We start from the raw sequence: 23,254 nt of genomic DNA, 5'->3' as shown, positions 1-23,254 counted from the left end.
TATTTCACTACAGCTACAGGGTCAATTGAAGCCACCCATGACGTGGCCAGGGAGGGTGCTTGGTAAGAAGTCTTTCCAGGAAGTAGTATTTGGTAGTCTGCAAATATTCACACTTCATTATTTTTACAGTATTTCCAAAAATGAGATACTTATTCTTGGGAAAATGGCAAATTACATATACTCTATTTTAAAAAGTGGCCTTTAACATGAACTCAGAACCCACAATGCAAAAATGTGTGACAGAAGAAATGCAAACCTCTTCTCTAATCTCAAAGAAAGTATGCAATGGCAGAATGTCTAAGGTATTCCAAAAAGTTGTTTCGATGAGAGGAAAAAAATCATCAACAAGTCTTTTCCTCTGAAATGGACCGGAAATGAGTAGTGGCAGGACTCTGCTGCTCACACGCTGTGAGCACTAAACCTTGGTTTCTCCCCCACAGAACGAGGGCACTAACACTGACTAGATACAGTGATTGTGACGATCCGTAAAGTCAAAATTACATGCACACAACACAGTTCCCTTCTAGTTAAGAAATGCCAGCTGTTATTAATAGTATTAGTCTAGATTTAAATTTGGGGGGTTATATATAGAAATATATTCTTTTAATTTCCCAAGACAAATGAACTAAAAGGAAAGCTGCCAACTATGTGACCAACTATCACCAAGGATGACCAAAGACCAGGTGGCAAAGCTGATAATGTCTTGGATTAAAGGAAGAGACGAGGATCTAGAGGAAATAGAAGATTCTGGGAGGGGATGTGATAAGGATGACCACGAGAAGAAAAATGGAAATAGTTCTTTAGACCAAGCCAATGATTGGGTAAGTTTTATTTACTTTCCCCAAATAAATATTTTATTATTAGCAGTGGAGTCCAAACTGGGGAACAAGGACTAGGCATGGCTGCTATCCTATTTAGCAAAATATTTACAGATTCTCTCTCATACTTCAGGTGGTTTGAAACAACTTTAAAATAAAGCAGTTTATACTATTTTCCCCCTCCCCAGATTCTCTTCAATGTATTATTATGATGTATAATGATATTTAAAATGGTATAGCAAAAGGATTTGGTTCACTTTTTTCCATCACTTGACCATGTCTTTGATTAAATTTAATTATGAACAATACAGATGATATATAAATGGGAAAATAAGAATGAAAAAGAAAATGAATTTCAAGTAAGCCAACACTGGGGGTGGCAGGGTGGGGGAAAAAACCTAGAACACCCAGGGTAGGATACATGAGGGAGATTTAAGGCAGCAATGCCACAGCCTGGCAAAAGCAGGCACACATCTGGAAAAGAACAAACTGCAATGAAGCAGCACCCCTAAAACCCATAGCATAACAGTGAACCACTGACCAACCACACATGTGGATTGTGCAGCCGGAAAAGCAAGAAGAAAACAACGCAGCTTGGATTAGGAGAGAGCTCTGATTAGGGACAGCATGTAGAAAGCAGTATATTTTCCCCAGCTGAGAAAGAAGGTATACCCAAAGAAAGACAAGGTCTCTCAGAACAGGGAATCAAAAAGGAGGAGACGATCCAGGAAAATGTCTAGAGCCAGTGGGCTCCGTCCCAGAATCAGTACAAATGTGAGTTATTTGTCTTTCTTAACTAGAAATATGTGCACTGAAGTCACTTTTAATATATGGAAGTATCCCATTTTGGCCCCTTAAGCTTCTCCCTCCTCCCACAGTGAAGGAGAACACCAGCTTGCAGCTCAGCACCCAAATCAGCTCAACAGAGGATGACTTCCATGTAAGACCAGCAGACATTCTGGGGCCAGGAGGATATTGATCTTCTCTGGAATCCAATCTGTGAACTTGGATATTTGCACTGCTAAGAGGTTACATTTTCTCCCCCTTTCAAATGGTACTTTGAGGATAAACGATAGCATCCAGTGGATAACAGTGTGGGCTCTGGAGCCAGATGGTCTGAGCATGAACTCTGACTCTGAATTCTAGTAGGTACTAACTGTGTGACCTTAGACAAGTTTGTGCCTCAATTGCCTCATCTACGAAATGGGGATATTAATAGTCCTGTCTCACAGAATTGCTCTGAAGAGTAAAATACTACAATACTTATAACTGAGCTTGGCACAAAATAAATCTGCAATAAATGTTAGCTGTTGTTATTTCATTATTACCATCACTACCTAATATGTTGGAGTCATTCCAAAGATTTATGTTATGTGTGGTTATTACTGTTATATATAGGAAACAGTTTTAATGAATTTATAGATACATTTAGGTGATGATCTAGAAAAAGCAATTTTCATGAGATACAGTAACACACAGTATTTCACTCAAAAGTATCCACAGTTTAAAAGATAGTCTCTGAGGTGGTTTGAAATATTCTTTGGTTAATTCTGATACTGCAGCTACTGAACAACTGTCCTTAGCAAAAATGCTAAAGACAAAGTAAGGACAGGGCTTTATTAGAATTCACAGTGCTGATTTTTTTTAAAACATTTATCCGTTCATCTACAAATTACTCTCTCCGTTTAGAATGAACGTAGTGAATCCTGAAATTTCCTGCTTTGGTCAGAAATCGACGTGGGAGCGTTTTCTAAGCCACGCCCTCACGCAGAGCTGGTCAAAGTGGTGAGGAAGAGCAGGAAGACGTCTGCCCCAGCTGCTTTCACTCATGCGCAGAAGCTACTACGAATCTGTGCTAACCTAACAGCCCAAGGCTAACATTTGGGTCTCACCTCAACAAAAACATGTCCGTTCTCTGCCACAGAGAAGACGCCTTGGGAGGGCACCAGAAAGAGGTCAGTGTTGTACAGCTCCATGTTGAAGGTGACATTTCTGTTGGGTGGGTCCTGGAAGCTACTGGGATTCCCCACCTGCCGCAGGCTACAATTAAACTGGAAAAAAAAAAAAACACAGATGGAGATAAATCACAGTCAAATGAAGCTTGTAGCTTTATGAGCTTTAGCCTTTAACATCTGATTTTATTTTCCAATAGTCCCTGACTAAAGCTGACCAAAAAGACACCGGTCTCTACAAACTACCTACTACAAATAAACACATACCACCACAATTTCAGGTCGGCTGAAGAAGGAAGTATCTCCTTCATCCGTATCTCCCGGAAATCCATTATCACCTGACTCCAAATCTTCATAACCATCTGGCCAGCCGCTACTATCCCCAGGGGGTGGAACCTGTATTACAATCTAAAAGGCAAGGAAAGCACAATGTTATAAAGACACCAAATCACGTGCCTTTGGTTCTACCTCACACAAACACCCATGTAATAATTCAGAGGCAAACTGAAAATCTGACTTAAAAAAAAAAAAAACAACTTCAAGTATTTTTAGGACTTCATCCTCAAAGAGATGAAAAAACGAAGAAGCCCAATGCATGTTCAAATTAAGATTTACAGTAAAATATGTATTTTCCCCTGTGACAAAATATAAATTATTTCAAACAGTGGGAAAACACCAGACACTGAAATGGGATTGGATGGGGTTGTCAATAGGCTCCCCTATTCTGTGGGGGGTGGGAAGGGGGTCTCCTTAGGAACCTTTATATTGAAAACTCTAAGAAATACTGATTTGGTTAATCCAAGGAGTCCTGTAATTTGTATCTGTCAAGATTTGATCAAGTTTGGTTTGAGTTAGAAGCAAAGGACCTGATGTTTACTATTGAGCCATTCTCTCCTTACTTTTACTCCTGCACTCCTCCATCTCCCCAATATATCTTTTTTTTTAAAATAAATTTATTTATTTATTTTTGGCTGCATTGGGTCTTCATTGCTGCATGTGGGCTTTCTCTAGCTGTGGCGAGTAAGGGCTCTATAGGCATGCGGGCTTCAGCAGTTGTGGCGCGTAGGCTCAGTAGTTGTGGCTCATGGGCTCTAGAGCGCAGGCTCAGTAGTTGTGGCGCACGGGCTTAGTTGTTCCGCGGCATGTGGTCTCTTCCCTGACCAGGGCTCGAACCCGTGTCCCCTGCATTGGCAGGCGGATTCTTAACCACTGTGCCACAGGGAAGTCCCCCAATATATCTTTTGTATGGTGTATAGATGCAGGAAAGAACATCATGTTTTATGCTATGACAACCTCTCTTAACACTGGTTGAAATGATTATTCCTAGGTTAGCTCCAGATAAGATGAAAAAATTCACCCAAGGACCAGGACTCCATAAATTAACTCCTAATTTCTTTGCATATATAGGATAGTTATACTTTTTGTTTGATTTTTCACTCCACGTCCTTAGATTTTTAATATGTTGCAAAACAAAAATACATATTAAGTCTGAAAATTACTACAAACAATTATAACTGGAAGAAATAGTTAAAGTAGCCACTGAAGAGGTGAATGGGAAGAAAATGAAGGAAAACTGCCTCTCTATCCTTTACCAGGCCCTCAAAAGAAAGTACTGATACAACTGAAGTCAGTTAGGTTATGACTTACCCTATCATAATTTAAAAAAAAAAAGGATGAATATACCTTTCTCTCCTGAGGCAGATGGCACGTTTTCTTTACTTAACAGACTGATTACCATGGCCTCTTATTGGCATTAATTTAGATAAAAGTTTAAAATTCCAAAATCAAATATACCAGTAATATATGACATTCATTACATCTGGAAAAATTGGATAACTGCAAGAAAATTAGTGTTGGAATTGGCAGAAGAGGGTTCATCATAGAAGTCAAAGGTTAATAAATGATTTCAGTAACAAAGGGAGAGTAATTGCCACTACCTAGAGTTGGGGGAAGATTAGTGGATGAGAGGTCCGGAAGCTGGATTCGGTCCTGGCTCTACTGTTAACTAGTCTCTCAAATCCAAGCAAGTCTCTTAACTCCCTGGAGTTCCATTTCCTCACCTGTGAAATGAGGACGTTGAATGAGATCAGCTTAGGGCTCTTTCCAGCTCAAACATTCTAAGATTGTCTGAGGAACAATAACCTTGGCTCACAGGACAGTCAGTCTCCACGTGAGCCACACTGACCAGAGAGCCAGTCTCTTCTCTGGCTAGGTTGAGCCTATCTGTTGACTGGCAGTGGAATAAACAGAGGAGTCAGGGTCTCCCCATGCCAAGCCAAAGCTGGGGTAGGCGCTGAGTGCAGACACACACACCATGTCCAAGCTATTTCTACCATCCAAAGTACAACTCAAATTGCAAAATTATCACTTTAAAGTCCTTTTGAAATTTCATGTTCAAATTCTTTCAACATTCACTGTTAAGTGTCCATCTCTGTAAGAACAGATTTAGATGAATCTGTTCTGACAAGATTCTGACAAGAATCATGTCTGGAAAGCGAAGGGTAGCTATTGCAATGGATTATCATTGGGGGAATCTGTGGAATCTCTCTCGGGGTAACTTCAAAAATGGAAGATTTTCTTCAATTTAGGGTCTTTCTTAGAGATGGAGAGAGATTTAACATTTTCTTGAATGACCTTTTCAGACTTCTCTCTTCTGGTTCTTTTGTTCATGAGGGAGGGAGAAGTTCTCCTACTTCTAGACAAGACTCAGATGAGGCCAGAGAGCCCACGGCTCTGGTTAGCTCAGTTGTATGGAGGTGCTCACTCATAGCCCAAGGGCTTGGATTTTATCCTTCTGTGGACCAGGCCATCCGAGCCTGCAGGTTAGCCAGAAAAAAGTCATAATCACCTTGCCAGTGAAACGCTGCCAAGAGGAGATGGAAGGAAGGGTGGGAAAGATCACCACAAATACTCCAGCCGAGAAAACAGGGCCTCCCAACGCCCACAGACTCACCAACAAAACAAATAGAAGAGTTCAGGGTCATACTACATCCCATTTTGTTGAGAACTGACACTTGGCTTTGTTCAGACCCTCCTCACTTTCCTAGAAGTCTTAAGACTAATTTTAAGGTAACACCCAGCAAGGCTCTGGCAAAGGGAAAGCTTTGTACTGGAGAACACTCACGGAGTTGTAGTAAACCACACCGTAAGGGACTGATCGCCGGTGCCGAGTCCCACAGCCATTCAGGGGAGACTCCAAAATGAAGTGGGTGCCATTCATCTTGGCCTTGCATGTGGGATCCAACAGGGTGAGCTCCATCCCGGAGTAGCCTCTGGCCTGAAACAACAACGACCGAAGACATGAAGGGGGGCCCACAGGCCATTCTACAGCGTGCAGTTAACACATTTTGCCTGGTCTTCCAAGTTGCAAGTCCAGGCCTTCCAAGTTGCTGGAGGCCTGTACTTCCCCTCCCCCCTTACCTCCTTTCAGCCTACCATCTCTCAACAGCCCCAGAATTGTGTTTGTTGGCCTTGGAAATTCAATAGCAAAATATTGACACACAAGGATCTGGAACCCCCCTCACTGAGAACAACAGGAACTGGGTGAGAATCACAGCCAAGGGGAAGTGAGCCCATCCAACTGAGAAAACAGTATCAAATCTCTGGAGTTCAAAAGTGAAAGAGCTGGAAATAACCAACACAGGCTGAGGCAAGATGGGGAGGGAGGTAGCCTTCCCTTCTCTCCTTTAAGAAACTGCACCCACCTGAAACGAATCCTTTTCTATAGCCACAGTCATCTTTTCATTGTCACATTTGACTGACAGGGCAACATCCATGCTCCCCTGCACCTCCTCGGCCTCTCTGGGACCAGGAAACAGTTGTATGCTGGGGATGACAGGGTCCTTTGGCCGAGGGATCCCATCTTCTCCCCCTTCCTTCCAGCCTCTCCTGGAGATATCGGGGAAGGGAAAGGGGAAACCTCCGTTTTGGCCTCCCCTTCCCCGGATGCGGGGGTTGTCCAGGGCAGGCAGGTTGCCAGGGTCCAGCAGGATCCGTAGCTCAGGAGGGATGGTATGGACTTCCTCATCTCTCATCTCCTCTGCTGGTAAGAGAAGAAGGCAAAACATCATCAGTGTTTGCTGCCAGGCCACAATCATATCATTAGAGGCAAGAACCGGAGAAATTAGCAAAGAATGGGCATGTGTAAAATTACTCTTAACAAGCAATGTATAAAAGAGATGAGGAACCTGGAAGCCTGAATTCTAGTGCTGATGTTCTTTCTAACTGGTTGAATGGCTTTGGGTAAGTGGTCTACCTCTCTGTGCCTCAGTTTCCCAATTTTTAAGATTAAGAGGTTGGATTAGATCAGTGGTTCTCAACTTTGGCTGCACATTAAAATCACTGTGGGAGCTTAAAAAAGAAAATCCCTAAGCTCAGGCTGCATCCCAGGCCAATTAAAAACTGAACTCTCTTTAAATCATTATGTTTTAAAGCTCCCCATGTGATTCCAATGTGGAGCCAAGATTAAGAACCACTGGATTAGATGATTTCGAAGGCCCTTCAAGCTATACAAATCTACTATTTGAATAAGTTATGTGGGACAATATTATTCCATTCAAATGCCAATGAAATACTTTCCTTGAACCTAGAGATTCTTTAGAACAGTTTCTCTAAAGATTTCTTGAAACAGTATTGGTATTTTGAAATGATTTTGCTACCTCCTTTTTTTTTTTTTTTTTTTTTTTTTTGGCGGTACCTGGGCCTCTCACTGCTGTGGCCTCTCCCGTTGCGGAGCACAGGCTCCGGACGCGCAGGCTCAGCGGCCATGGCTCACGGGCCCAGCCGCTCCGCGGCACGTGGGATCCTCCTGGACCAGGGCACGAACCCGCGTCCCCTGCATCGGCAGGCGGACTCCCAACCACTGCGCCACCAGGGAAGCCCTGCTACCTCCTTTTTGAGCGCTAAATTCTAACACGTATCTGGGTACCCTGGCCTTTTAGAACCTAGTCCCAAAGGAAGAAAGAAAAAGCTGCTTAGGCACAGTTATTCCTTCAAAGGGAGAGACATATTTCCATACAATCCATACTCACTATTCCGTCATATTTTCAACAATTTAAAGAAAAAAATTTTTTCCCAGTATTCTCTACATCTACTATCCAAAGCCAACCGACGTATGCTTGAGGTCAATCCATCTCAGTGGGAGTTGGGAATGAGGATGACAGTGGATGTTGGCTCTCCTTAGATACTATTTTTTTGAGAAGGATGGCACAGTTGTATGGGTCCAAAAGAAGTCAGAGGTTTGGAGGTTTTTAATTTGTACTTTGATTTAAAAAAACCCCTTCACAACCACCCTTCGAGGTGGGCCTATTGTTTCCCTCATATGACTGAGAAGGAATCTGAGGTTCAGAGGTTAAGCAACTTCCAAACAGTGAACAAATGGCAGGGCTGGGACTTGAACCTGTACTCCTAACCTTCATTCTACCGGCACTGCACTCAGTAGTGGTACTGTGTGGTAAGCAAGAGGTCTGGGGATCAGAAAACCTGGGTTTCAAGTCTTACTACCGATCAGATTCTGGAGAACCTTAAGAACTTGTTAAGCCTCTGCTTTTTCCTCCATCAAAGTGGGATAATAACTCCTGCATTCCCTCTGGATGAGTATGAGAAAGCACGAGTACTCATGACTATTTTCCTATAAGATCCAGCCTGAACTAAGACTTCTCTCCTGCAGGCCCAACCCCTCTGTGTATCAGCCAAAAGTGATCATTAGGTACCTCTGAGAAAAGAACCCAGGATAATTTATCCTTAATATAAGCACAGCGAAAGTGATCTATAACTAAGTTTTCCAACACGCAATAAACTCTGTTACAAAAAAACTATATTAAAGATAATTTCCCCAAAATAATCTAGCACAATTCTATATAACTTTAAGCTTTATAGTGAAAAGTAGTGAATGAATCATTAAAATTTGCAACAGAAAAACAGCACCATATAAGCTGAAATGAGAGTTCCTCATTGGAAAACTCATTTGGGGGATATTTTTTATACAAAAAAAAAAAAAAATCATACTTACCATTGTTTTCAAGCCGAAGATGAAATCTATTAGCCACAGGAGCCACTGTGTATGATGTTACTGGACTACAGCCATTGTCCAAAGCCCACTTGACCAGACTCTCTTGGGTTGAAGGAATGTCATCTCTTATTGATTTGGTCATTATCATGGATCTTTCACTTTCCTTCCCAAAGCCAATACTGTTAGGAGCCTGAAGACAATAGTAAAATTTCACTCATGAGTGTATGAAATTAAACAGTGCCTTAATATCTGAAACAAATAGATTCTCTATTGTGTATGAAAGAACTATTTACTCTTTTGATCCCTACTTTCCTTGGGCTGAGAATACTGATGTGAAAATCTGTTAACAGCAGATTAAGAAACTCATGCTGACTGGTTATACCATTTGGGTTGCTTATGTTGATACAAATGGTATAATCATTTTTGTCATTGGTTGATAAACTATCATAAGCATACCTAGTATGTCACTACAGAGCTAATGTTTAAATTTTATTAACACACACACCAAATATGATACCAAACTTTTCCTTATTTTTATTTAAAATTATATATAAAGTATACAGGTGTACATGTTATATTTTCCCCAAATCCTATACCCTAGAGTTAAATGAAAGAAGGCACAACTTAGTTACTTCACTGTGGAGACTATCCCACCTTTGTAAACTACTGAATTCCACACGGTCAAACAGTCAATGTTCATACTTCATTTATAATTTATGATCAATTTAGGAAGCCTGTAACTGTATACATCTGCCAATTCTATTAACAGAATATGCTCAGATTTTATGGTTTAAAATAGTAATTAAGTTACCATCCCTCTAAGTACATATATATATATATATATATATATATATATATATATACACATATATATTTTAAACATCTTTATTGGAGTATAATTGCTTCACAATGTTGTGTTAGTTTCTGCTTTATAACAAAGTGAATCAGCTATACTTATACATGTATCCCCATATCTCCATCCTCTTGCGTCTCCCTCCCACCCTCCCTATCCCACCCCTCTAGGTGGTCACAAAACACCGAGCTGATCTCCCTGTGCTATGTGGCTGCTTCTCACTAGCTATCTATCTTACATTTGGTAGTGTATATATGTCCATGCCACTCTCTCACTTCCTCCCAGCTTACCCTTCCCCCCATCCCGTGTCCTCAAGTCAATTCTCTACATCTGTGTCTTTATTCCTGTCCTGTCCCTAGGTTCTTCATAACCTTTTTTAGATTCCATATATATGTGTTAGCATACGGTATTTGTTTTTCTCTTTCTGACTTACTTCACTCTGTATGACAGACTCTAGGTCCATCCATCTCACTACAAATAACTCAATTTCATTTCTTTTTATGGCTGAGTAATATTCCATTGTGTATAATACCAATATTTTTATCCGGCAGTACAAGTAACTGTTAAAATTAACTTTCACTTGGTAATCAGTTACAAACTTAAAACTGAATGACAGAAATCTTTCCAGGAAAGGATATAAAAGGACTCTGAGTAACAAGGACATGGAAGGTAAATTTCACATCACCTTCTGATCCTACAGCAGTGATCTTCTCAGACGGTGAGGGAGCTGAATGCTGCAGGGGGCACCCCAAAGCGAAGTCACCACATTTTCAACAACTGCTCCAACAGGGCTGGAAGGCCCTTCCAGCAGGCAGATTATGCCATCTCATGCCATATAAAAATCACTTTAATTTCCATGCCCAATTATTTTCTTCTGCATACATGCAGCATTTTTCCTAAATTCCCCATTTGTTTCCCATTCTGTTTGCCCCTAACATGACTAAATATTAATCCTTTCCCACTGTAAAACCATAGAAGATTCACAGCCTCTAAGTTCTCTTGGCCTCTCTGGTTGTGAGATATTGGCTGAGGACACACATTTTCAATTCAAAGCTTAAAGGATCTCACCCAGTATATTCTTCTACTACCCAAAGTGCTTATCTGAGGAAAAACTGCCAGACTGGCCAGTCACCGTGATGCATGCAAGGGACCACAGAGAGCTTTAACCAAGTTCTGTAGCCATTTGCAAAAAAACCCTCAGTTTCACAGGTTTGGATTATTCTATTCTTACTGGGATTCAGAGAAAACTCCTTCAGAGAAAATTCCTTAGGGAAAGGGAAAGAAGAAACGAAGGGAGAGAGGGAGAGAGGGAGGAAGGAAGGAAAGAAGGAAACTAAAATGAAGTAAAGAAGGATCCAATTTGTTCTTAGAACTTCTTATTCACTGAGTCAATAGCATTTTCTTCAGCACAGCTTCTTCCAGCCTTTCAAGGTAGCCTGTTGTTTTGACTGGCTGGAGTTGCAACATTGGCCTAAACAATACCGCTTGGCCTCATCTGCACTAGTCTTTCATGTTGTTGGACAGCTGAGAAAATACTGTATTTCCAGAATACTATCATCATAACTGCCACCTATCCTTTTTGTAACAATATGGAATGACTTGTTTCCACCTTTCCACATTAACTCTAGGAGCTGTCAGTACAACTCATACTCATGACACCTCGTGACTTACAAGGCTAGAAATCTACCTACGCATTCGTAAAGCAGCAAGGTTTGGGACAATGGCAGGCAAGTTGGTTCCCGGCAATGAGTGAATTCCTCATCCTGTATTTCTGGGAGTCCCCAGGCTTTTCCAAGGCCCCAGTATAGCTACTTCCTATGGGAGTGTTCAAGGAGGTCTCAAATACCACCGCCATTTCCCACTCGTATCTTCACAAAGGCCGATGAGCTAAGTAGAGTCTGAGCGGCTTCCCCTCTCTCCCACCACCCAACACACCTGCATCAAAACTGCTGATGTCTGGGAGGGGGCATCTGGGGGACGGGTTAGGCAGAGAGTTGTGCATATTCCCACTGGGATTAAAAAATGTCTTTTCTAAGAATAAACTCACTATTTCCAAACTTGAAGCCCTGAGGCCATGTGAAATAATACAACAGGAAATTTCTAACAAGTTATCTCCATCTATTCTTTTATGTGTTGGAGGTTCTTCCAAAATGTGATTATGCATGGTCCATAAGGGCCCTGAATTAAAAGCCAGAGCTGGGCATGGCGATGTAATGTGGACACTTGTAGTAGTCCCATCTGGCTCCAGCACACAACCCTTTGTGTCTCTTAGGACCATCCTGTCTTTTGGAGGGTGCATTCTACCCAGGTCCCATTCCTGACACACATATACACACACGCGCGCGCCTATGTTTTGTTTTGTTTTGGTTTTTTAATTGGGGTATAGTTGCTTTACAATGTTGTGTTAGTTTCTGCTGTACAACGAAGTGAATCAGCTACATGTATACATATATCCTCTCCCTCTTGGATCTCCCTCCCACCCCCCCCATCCCACCCATATAGGTCATCACAGAGCACCGAGCTGAGCTCCCTGTGCTGTACAGCAGGTTCCCACTAGCATCTGTTTCACACATGGCAGCGCACATACGTCAATCCCAATCTCCCAATTCACCCCACCCCACCCCCACCCGGTGTTCACACATCCGTTCTCTATGTCTGCATGCTCTTCTTTAAATTTACCCCATCAAGTTCCATACAATTCTTTTAGTGGACATTTGTCCTTGTCTTCACTTTGTTAATTGCTCCTACAGACAAACTTTTAAAGAGTTGTTAATAGAAGGAAGATGAACCCTCCTTTTTATGGCAGGCACTGTGCTAAGAGCTTTACATGTGTTATTTAATTCTCCTCCAAAATATAAGGACTGGGCATTACTATTCCTTTCTAGAGAAGGGGAACCTGAGGCTCACAGAAGCTACGTAGTACATGTAGCTGAGAACTCACCATGTGCAGGCAGTATGCTGAGTGCTTTAGATGAAATACCCAGGACACACTTAACAAATACTTGTTGAATGAATGAATGGACTCTGCTAAACCTCACAAGAACTCTCTAGGTGAGTATTATCATCATACCCATTTCACAGGAAAGGAAACAGACCCAGAATTTAATGAGACTGCCCAGTATCAACTGGGAGTAATGGCAATTGGAAATGGGATTTGAATCCAGCCCTTTCTGGCCCCAAAGCCAGGATTCTTTCCACTCCACCCTTTTATTAGCAGCCTTTTATTAGCAGGTAACTATTCCTCCCAGCACAGTCAGAATTCACATCTGAGACAGCAGTTAAGAAATCACAAAGCATGAAACTGGTTGGGAGAATAAAAAAGAACATCATGAAACATTACCTAATTGTTTAGCAATGTTGTCATGCATTGTCCAAAATTGGCCTGGAACAGGAGTACGGCCAAGGAGAGCAATATAAACAGATCTTGCACTGGGATGAGCAATCTCATTTCTAGCCTTTCTGATTCATATGAGAAGTGGGGATGTTCAAAGTGAACTCCAGGACGGCCATGGACCAGGCACACATACTCAGGGAGAGAAAGAGCCATTGAAGGGTCAGGGCCAAAAGAACATTTACACAAGAACTCCAGCAGGGAATTAAAATGTACCGTATGTTTTTGCCTTTCAAAGCATGATTCCCTTTCCTGTTTTTGTTATTCTGAAATTAAAAACATTTGGTTGGTGTGCCAGGCAGCAAAGGCCGCAGACACTCCTGGTCACCAACACCCCTCAGGCCATGCCAGGGAAGACAATCAAAACAGCTCTGACTTCAGAAAATCACTGCTGGGCTCTGTGCTCAATACCAAATTAATGTATCACCATTACACATGACGGCTCACTGGGATCCTCTCAAAGTTAAAAAAAAAAAAAAACAACAACAACCCCACAGGAACCAGAAATGATTACTTTAAAATTATGATGTGTGTGCTCACGGCTTTGCCCGATGCCCCTGGCAAATGCTTGTACATGACGCTGCCCAGGGGACCGTTGGCTCTGTCACTGCATTATCACACGGAAGGTGCCATGAATGAATAATACCAACGCCAAAGGTATCCCTCTCCCCAAATAGTGAAAACGTAAAACCCACTCCAGTTGATTCAATGCAGGTACTGAAAGAGGAATTGGCCACGGTTTTTATAAAAGAAAATGCACAAAAATTTGAGCCCACGAAAGAGATGCTAAAGAGGTGATTATCTTCTTAAAAATGAGGAGGGGCAATTCTTCTTTAACTTTCAATATAATTTGCTCCAATGTTCTGTCAAAGAGTTATCTCCCTAAAGACTTGAAAAAGATTTATTTTACCAAATTTCAACATTCATCTTTTCAGGAAACTAGCTACTGTTTGCCTGTCATGCCACCCAGCTAAACTTCTTAAGTATATTTCCTTCATGAAATATAATGCTTAGGGAACAGGCTGGGGGATGCTTTTCCAGCATCCTCTCACTAACCTCTCCATGGCTATAATGCTTTTATCAGTGTTTCACCCTTAGAAGCAAGCAAAAAAGACATGCCAATACCAAGTATTTATCTCAAAAAGAAAAATGGGCTGGAGTCAGCTGACTTCCCACAGCTTCCTTCAGTACCCAACCCCAAAGTGAGAGCTGAAATTTAGGACCATGACACTGAGGCCCCTACAGGGCTCTCAGCCATGAAAGGCTTGTGTTCATTATTTTATACTTACTAAGTCTGGGAAGCACACTAATACATTCCAGGAATTTCACAAATGAGGCAAGTGGGGTCCAGAGAGGTTAAGGAGCTTGCCCAAGGTCAGAGTTTGTAAATGGCAGAGTCTGAACTTAAATCTGGGTCTGTACTGACCCCAAAGACCATGTTTTTAACTACCACCCCGCTCGCCCTTGTCAGGAGAAGCCAAGGAGCAGCCTCTTTTATAAAGTGAAAAATAACAGAGAGAAACTTCACAAAAATACAAACACAGCTTAAATTACCACCATTCATCAAAACAAAGAAACGCTTAACTAACTTACGATAACTTTCAGGTTTCCCTTAATATCAAAAGATTTGATCACCCAGTTGACAGACTTTTTGCACTTCAAGATCAGGATGAGATCTTTGACCACCTCAGGATCCTTTCGAGAAGGTCTTATGTCAATTATGATATCCACCTGGAAAGCACTGTGAATGGAAAACAAAGGCAGAGTTAGGACCCAAATGCCAGAAAGTTGCAACTATCTTCCCCTCTTCCAAGTCTTCATGTTTCCAGCGTCTGGCCAGTTGATTAAAAAGCTGGAGTTGATCCCAGGCAAATGACATGTGCAAAACAGATTGTTAGTGCACACATAACAAAATGGTTTTACATAACAATAGAAAAATATGCCTGTGGACAATTAGCCACTAAACTTTTTCTCTTTGTTGAAAAAAGAAAAAAAAGGTGGTTACTTAATGCAGCCACTTTTTTTGTTTTTGTTTTTAACATCTTCATTGGAGTATAATTGCTTTACAGTGGTGCGTTAGTTTCTGCTGTATAACAAAGTGAATCAGCTATACGTATACACAGATCCCCATATCTCCTCCCTCTTGTGTCTCCCTCCCACCCTCCCTATCCCACCCCTCCAGGTGGATGCAAAGCAGAGCTGATCTCTCTGTGATCTCCCTGTATGATGCGGCAGCCACTGTTTGAAATGGACGTGAACAAACCTGGAGAGTTTACTTCTGAAGCAGAACTGCTGCTTTTTCAGCCTCCAGCACCTTTGATGTGTAACATTCTAAACTGCTATATGCTCAAAATCCTTCAGAGCAGTAGTGGGCGGCAGTTTGGTGAGTGGGATGACAGGGTGGATGGAAGAGGGAGGCAGTAAAGCAGTGAGGAAGCTTCAGAATAAAATAAGAGGCAGAAGGCTAGAGAATTTCTTGACTTATATAAGGTGTGCTTAAGCCATTAACATTTGTCACAAAATCATATCTGCATTTACTTTCCCAAACTTCTGGATATACAGTTATTAAAATAAAAAAACAGATGGTCAACCAAGTGATTACTGGAAAATTAATGAATACAATCCAAACTTCTAAGAATCCAGTATAAAAGAGAATTTTTACCAAACAATAACATCTCTGTCATTCTGGATTTAGGGGAAAGTCTTTATTTCCATCTTGGTTTTACACACTTGTAAACCGTAAAATGAATGATATACAGTACTCAAATGAAGCCTCAGGCTTATATCTAAGCACATATGCCAGATCGCTTCTATTCCCATTCCCTTTTAATTTTCCACAAATTCTTTACATGGAACAGAATTCCATTTCCAACCCTACCAAAACCGATTGGTAGTTTAATCACTTTTGAAATCAAAGTTTCATTAGAATTTTAACTGTGAAATCCTTCTATAATATAAATTTACATTTTAACTCACTAGTCCCCATGAAATGCCGGTGAAAGTGGGAGAAAGGCCTACTTTCTCCCTTTTCTTTCTTTCTTAAATTCCACAATCATTCTTGATAGAGTTAAATTTCCAGTCCTGGGGCAGGACGGTGGGGGTGAGAGAGAGAGAGGTAAGTGGTATCTAATGGCTCTTTGGTGTGTCACCATGAAGGGCCACTCCTGTGACACACACACAAACACACATTCACACACAGATTTAAACAGTTATGAGTGCAAAAGTGCTCTGAGGACACTATAAACAGGAATCTGTTAAAAAACATAATATTAAAAAAAAACCACATAATATTGTCAAAATAATAATTATGTCAACAAGGCACATTTTGTAATTTTCTTAACAGGGATAACCTCAGTCAAAGGAGATAATAATGGAGTAAGAGTGACTGTTCTATAACTAGTACAGTCCACCCTCTGTATCTGCAGGTTCCACATCTGAAGATTCAACCAACCACGGATGGAAAATATTGGGAAAAAAAAAAATTCCAGGAAGTTCCAGAAAGTAAAACTTGAATTTGCCACATGCAGGCAACTATTTACATTGTATTTACAACTATTTACATATTGTATTAGGTATGATAAGTAATCTAGAGACGATTTAAAGTATACAGGAGAATGTGCGTAGGTTATATGCAAATACTATGCCATTTTATACAAAGGACTTGAGCATCTATGGGTTTTGGTATCCGAGGGAGATCTGAAACCAACCTCCCACAGACACCAATGGATGACTATACCAAGAAGTTCAAATTAGGCTTCAGAACTCATCTGGGATATATGGGATCTAGAGACAGATGCAGAAAATAAAATATGACACCGGTACCTTTACTCCCTTCTTCAAAGCTTCTGTGAATCTCACCCAAAGCATCAGTGGCTTCCTCCCCCTCACACGAGGGAGGGCTAAGCCTCTCCCTGTCTCAAGTCAGAATCATATCAAGTCATATCAGATCTTTGTTTTCATCTCTTAGTTCAGAAAACACACACAACACACACACACTCACACTCACACTCACCTGTAGGGGTTAGAGTTGGGGGTGATTAACTCAATGATGTGTACTTCCTTATCTCGGGGCTGGCTGGATATCACACACCCTTCTGCAGCTTTGGGCTGAAGGTACCCGGCAAGGTAATTGAGGGAGAGAAAATTCTTCCCTATGTTGCACGTGGGAGGGAACACTTGATCTGAAAGTAAAAAAACACATTGAACTACATGGTAACCAGACTCAAAGGAGAGAAGATAACAGTGACACTGGGCAAGCGCAGGACACAGGAAATCACAAGCTTGTGTCCTGAAATGCTTCCTCTATGGTCACCAGTGGCCTCCTACTGACCAACTTTAGTGGCCTCTTTTGGTCTAAATTCTCTCCTTTCCTGTTCTCTTTGATTCTGCTTTGTCCTCACCCATTTCCTCTGACCTACCTTTCAGCCTCTCACTAGTTCCTCGTCTGCTCATCCTTTAAACACCAGTGGTCCTCAATCTTTGGTGCATATCAGAATCCACCTGTTTGGACCCCACCCCAGAGAGTCTGATTCAGAAGATCTAGGTGGGACCTAGGAAGCTTTCTTTTTGAAAAGCTCCATAGGTAATCCTGATATAAACCAAGACTAAGAATCTCAGTTCCTTCCTCAACTCTCTTTTTATTTCGTTTTCTTCCTAGATGATCTCAATCACTCCCACGGCTTCAATTTATACTAGATCATGACTCCTGAGCGGCAGACCTGCATTGTCATCTGCCTACCAAGCACCTTCCACCCAAAAATCCAATAGATATTTTAGTCAGCATACTCAACACTGAATCCAATGACCTACCCTATCCCCAAACATGCTCCTCTTTGGATATTTGCTACTTCAATTAATAGAAGAACCAGCAACCTAACTAATTCTCTGGCGCACGGTGTAGAATTAATCATTCCTTCATATTTATCCCTCAAAGCAATTTATACTCTAAAAGCTGAAGGTAACAGTTTGAGGGAAACAGTGAGGGCAGACCTCTACTCTTTCCCATAATCCTGACACAGACAGTGAATGTTTACATGGCACTTTACAGTTTATAAGGTGCTTTCATAAACATTATCTGATTGTGCTGAGGGCTGTTCATCACCTCCACCAGGGAAAGTGATGCAATTACTAACAGTCTGAAGATACTCCCCCAACGGCACATGATGCTTACACAGCACCATGGCTGATGGGATTTCCATTTAGTGGTTTAAATGTTTAAACAGGACTTGAAACTGCTGGCAGTGTGACAGCTGGGACCAATGTCAAGGAAGTTCTAGGTGTAGCAAGCTTTATTCAGAAGGGGTAATTAATCAGAGCCCTGGCACTCTAATGAAACAGACTTCTGCCTTTTTCATTTAATGGACAGCATGCCAGGGTTCAGATTCATATGCAAGTCTCACTTAGGAGTGAGGAATCAGCCCGGGAGTTCCCAAGATTGGGTTGACAGTGCCCTCCCCTGCCTGCCCAACTGTGCAACCTCCCCTCTACTGAAGCTCACAACATACATTGTGGCATCCTGGCTCCGTGCACCATGGCACCCCCAGTGCCACCCGTAGAACAGAGGGGACCAGAGGAGTTCACGAGGCCCCTGCTTGGAGGCTCGCTTCAAGAAAGTGTTGGCTCTGCATTCTGTATTCTTCCCTAAAGACCCCCTCAGAGAGAAGAGGCCAGGGCTCTGCCGACTCAGGCCGCCGGAGCAGCCTCCCCTCCACATCTGCTGAGGGTTTTGCCAGATGAGCAGATGAGGAACGCACACCCTGCAGCTGCAGCCCTGCGGATGCCTCCCCCAGATCACAGGACAGAAGATGATATTGGGGTGGCAAGGCTGAAACTTAATCAAGAATCAGAGGGTGGATGTATGGGCCAGGGCCAGGTCAGTCTGGAACTCAAGACACTAGGACCCTCCTGGGACTCTGGCCCGTATACCCAGTTCATAGGTGTGCCTGGGGTGCATCTGGCACATAATAGAGTAGGCACATGGCATAGGTTTCCTGAATTAACAATGGTGTGAGATTTGAGACAAATAACAAAACACTCACCCACACTGTGACCCTCCAAAGCCACCAGGAAAGGTTTAATTGTTTAAAAGTTGATGTTGTTAAGGGCTTAAGTCCCAGTTGCCATTGTCACTAAGGTGAATAAGCTGATCACTTTTTGTTGTGCGTGCATGCATGTGTGTGGTTTTTTTCTCCCCCCAAATGACCTTCCGCATGCCTGGCATCAAAACTTACACCAACTGCCAAGCAGAAAGGAAACCACAAAGGGGAATCCCCGGGTAGAAACCTGGCAAGTTTGGGGGAGGGGGGAAGTCACATGCTTATTTGTATTTTAGGAAAGGATTGACAAACCACTTTGAGAGCTAGAATAATATACTCTAAGAACCTGGGAGGTAATGTAAACACCTCATGCTGCCGTTATAGAAACTGAGGCTCCCGGTGGTAGGTAAATCAGAGTGTTGCTTGAAGCCTCACAGGTAATGAGACCAGCTGGGATAAGAACCGAAAGCCCTCAGTTCTTCCACTCTAAGCATATAGGTTAGAGCAGTAGTTCTCAAACGTTAGCAAGCAACAGAATCACCTAGACTGCTTGCTAAAACACAGATGGCTGGACCCCAGGGTTTTCAATTCACTTAGTCTGGGGTGGGCCCAAGAACCAGCATTTCTATAAGTTCCCAGGTGATAAGGATGCTGCTGGGGTGGGGACCACACTTTGAGAACCACTGGGGAAAGAACAAGAGGAGGCTCATGGCCTAGGATTCCCAACTCAGTTGGGTAGAGACAGGTCAGGTTCTGGGAAACCAGTGGATGAGGTTTGTTCAGCAGAGTCCAATCCATGGTGATAGACAACATCGCCTGTGATCCACCAACCTAACCAAGGACCCTCACTCTCCCAGCTGCTCCTCTCCATGGTATAGGCCAGTGACTTATACCCAACTGGTGGCTGGAGTCAAGTTTCAGGGGCTCCAAAGGTGTCGCCAAGGAGTTAAACAGTTTTTACTGGGTGGGACACCAGGTCCTTAAAGTTCTTCCCTGATCCAGTGTGCAGCCTTGGGGAAGTCATGGAACCCCTCACTCCTGTACACAGAAGCACATGCACCAGAAAGAGAAAGGAGCCCAACATTCTACATGTTACCATAACACATATTCTTATTCTAACAAATTCCAGGGGGGTAATCAATATTCAATCAATATGCACCAGAATTCTGCTTCAGAAATAGAGACTGTTGGTCAGGGCTTAGAACCTTTATTAAAAGAGACTTTTTGTTTTGTCCCAATAGGACTTGACCTCTATGCTTAGCTGCCTGAATACCATGAGAGTTTAGTAACAAACTTCAACTTTTTGAACCCAGTTCTCGTCTAAAACTCTTCCTCCCTCTACTCAACTAAACAAGTCTGCTCATCCAGGTAATCTACTTTCACGCTTAGGTTACGCTTATTTGGCTAAGACTTAAAATGCAGCATCAGGAAATAAGCATTAGACTCAAAGGTCAGGAAACCTGAGTTTGAGTTCTAGTTTTGTCACTTGCTAGTAATGTGGATATGAGCAAGTTAGGTTAACCCTCTACCAACCCCTCTGCAAAATGGTGGAAATAACGGTTTTCTCCTAGGATTACTGGCAGGGTTAAGTGGGGTGCATGTGAAGGCACCTGATATGGCCTCTGCACAGAGCACACACTCAACTTCAGTGTCCACCTCTTCCTGCATCGATATTAAACAACCCAGATCCAAAAAAGGGCTGGGAACTAGCATTCAATAATTCACTTGTGCTGCCACGCTGCCTGTGGAAGAGGTGACAATTGCTGTAGGTTTCAAAAGAAAGCAGATGGACCCTGAGGACCTGAAATGCCATTTTCACACAATCACCTGACTGTAACAAGGACCCATTCACAAGAGTTGTTATTTCCAGTAACTTATTCGGGAGCTCCTCAACTAAAAATAATGATAAAAAAGTTATTTAAGAAGTAATATGCTTTCAAAGTTGAGTCACCAGATATTTATAGCCCTCTGCAAGGCAAGGAAATTAAAATGGGCAATTTCTTATCAAGGCTAAACAGTTCCTTTCTTCAATAATTTGTCCTTGTAACCGGCATTAGTATTAAAAAATATTTTCAAACACTTTTCCTCTGCTATCGTCCAAAACGTAACTGATGTCTCGAGGCCATAAAGCTGACATTGGCTTCAAATGTCTACAGAATTATAAGTGGGAGGAAGCTCTAACTGTTGACCCATCCTGCTAACTCTTCGTGCATTCCATCAGGTATTCCCTCCTTTCCCACATCTCAGCTTCTCGGCCTCCACTCACTTCTTCAGACTTCTGTGCATGGGTGTCTTCTAAATTCTGCACAACAACCTTCTCCTCTCTCAACCAGGCTACTCCCCACTTCTCCCCCATTACCGGGTCTGTTTCCTCAGAAGGAAAAAGGGAAGGAGGGGATGTGGTGGTGAGTAGGCCCCAGTGATCCCTCAGGTCCCTGCCAGCTCCAACAATCTGTAATTCTATAATTCCCTGCCCTAACCACCTGGTCTCAGAAAAGAAAAAAACTGACTGTCATAAATCAGTCAGTAATTGATGCCACATAAAATTTACCTTCCCCCACTTTAATATAAATGTTTCTTGCTATCTTGAGTTCAGTGAATGAAGTAACTGCTCCATATTCCTTTCGGGCCCAATTTAACAGATGCTCATTTCCATGCGGGAAGCTTCTTTCCTCTGTTTCTGCTGACAAGGAGAAGTTTCCTGATGAAAAATGGACCACAGAACCCTCAGACACCTAGAAGAAACAGAATTGCATATTTAATGTGGTGCAGTCACCCAGAGCTGAATCATAATTAGTGAAAGAACTAATCAATTAATGGATATTTGTCAATCCAACCTCTTCCCTTTGTTGTAGAGGCACATCATCTTTTTTCAGTAGCTGATTCAAGAAACCATCACAAGCCTACCTTCTTCCAGGTAAAGACAAAACTACAAACAAGGCAGGATGTCCTTTTGAATTTTTAAAGAACTTTGTGATGAGAGAGTGCATTGTGAGGAATCATGAGACTTAGCACTATTTTCCAGATACCTAAATTGAAGGCCAACCTTTCAAGGAATGAGTTTCAAGTTAAACAGGAAGCCTTGGTGAGTGTTTTCATAGGCTTGTAATGGGCTTCTGGATCAGTGCAAGTGATCCCAAAGGCCTGCTAGCACCTGAACTTGACGTCCGAGTCTTCCACAGTTGCAGCCTCTGCCATCAGAGTCACCACCACAGCAAGAGTCCCTTTGGTTTAATGTCTCCTGAGCACTGAGATAAAAAATGGGCAGAGCTGGCCTGTCTTCTACCACTTTGTATACTACTTCCTCGTAGTGAGATGAATGTGTATTACAGTTTATTTTGTAAGACCCCCAAATTCCCATAGATAATGAAGTCAAGAGGCTGTTAGACTGATCCTCATAAAACTTTTGGGATGATTGATGCAAGTCCCACATTTTTTGCTGGATGTATTTAGACCAATGCTGACCTAGCATATCATGGTATATATAATTAACACACACAAAGGGGGAAAATTATCATCTTGTTGCTGTACCATAATTAAATTTAGCTGCTGGTGAAAATATGCATGTCATCTTTATTGGCTAGCATTTATAACTGATTTTATCAGTGTCAGGGTGGAACCTCAAAATGTGAGCAAAAAGGCTCAAAAATTCCCAAGCCACAGAACTCTAAATGTTTTGTATTAAATTTCACATTAACAACAGAACTACCATACGATCCAGCAATTCCACTTCTGAGTATTTATCTGAAGAAAATGAAAACACTAACTTGAAAAGATATATGCACCCTGCAGCATTATTTACAACAGCCAAGATATGGAAACAACCTAAGTGCCCATGGATGAATGAATAAAGATGTGGTATATATACACAATGGAATATTTTCAGCCATAAAAAAGAATGAAATCTTGCCATTTGCAACAACATGGATGGACCTCAAGAGCATTATGCTAAGTGAAGTAAGTCAGACAAAGCCAAATGCCATATGATCTCATTTATACGTGGAGTCTAAAATCAAAACAAAAAACCAAATTCACAGATACTGCGAAGAGATTGGTGGTTGCCAGAAGTGGGAGGTAGGGGGTGAGTGAAATGGGCGAAGGGGTCAAAAGGTACAAACTTCAACTTATAAACTAAATAAGTCATGGGGATGTAACGTACAGCTTAGTGACTATAGTTAGTAACACAGTATCACAT

The 23,254-nt window shown here is 42.0% G+C and overlaps 1 protein-coding gene across 4 annotated transcripts in view; it reads right to left on the bottom strand.

Moving 5' to 3' along the window:
* The window catches only part of TGFBR3 (transforming growth factor beta receptor 3), a 205,829-nt gene that overhangs the window by 30,294 nt on the left and 152,281 nt on the right, over positions 1 to 23,254 (bottom strand). For 2 of the 4 annotated variants that reach the window (XM_082655951.1, XM_082655953.1), the window contains exons 5-12: positions 21,611 to 21,794; positions 17,037 to 17,205; positions 14,618 to 14,765; positions 8,781 to 8,970; positions 6,475 to 6,812; positions 5,895 to 6,047; positions 3,038 to 3,178; positions 2,711 to 2,869 (exon numbers count right to left, since the gene is read on the bottom strand). In XM_082655951.1, coding sequence (XP_082512077.1) covers positions 2,711 to 2,869; positions 3,038 to 3,178; positions 5,895 to 6,047; positions 6,475 to 6,812; positions 8,781 to 8,970; positions 14,618 to 14,765; positions 17,037 to 17,205; positions 21,611 to 21,794 — 1,482 coding nt within the window. The remainder of the gene's footprint in view (positions 1 to 2,710; positions 2,870 to 3,037; positions 3,179 to 5,894; positions 6,048 to 6,474; positions 6,813 to 8,780; positions 8,971 to 14,617; positions 14,766 to 17,036; positions 17,206 to 21,610; positions 21,795 to 23,254) is intronic. The other 2 variants (XM_082655952.1, XM_082655954.1) reach the window with 1 other exon arrangement.

The sequence above is a fragment of the Grampus griseus genome (assembly GCF_964374135.1).
Source record: "Grampus griseus genome assembly, chromosome: 1".
Taxonomy (NCBI): Eukaryota; Metazoa; Chordata; class Mammalia; order Artiodactyla; family Delphinidae; genus Grampus; species Grampus griseus.
Note: the sequence above shows the minus strand (reverse complement) of the source record. Positions and strands in the feature narration are given on the sequence as shown.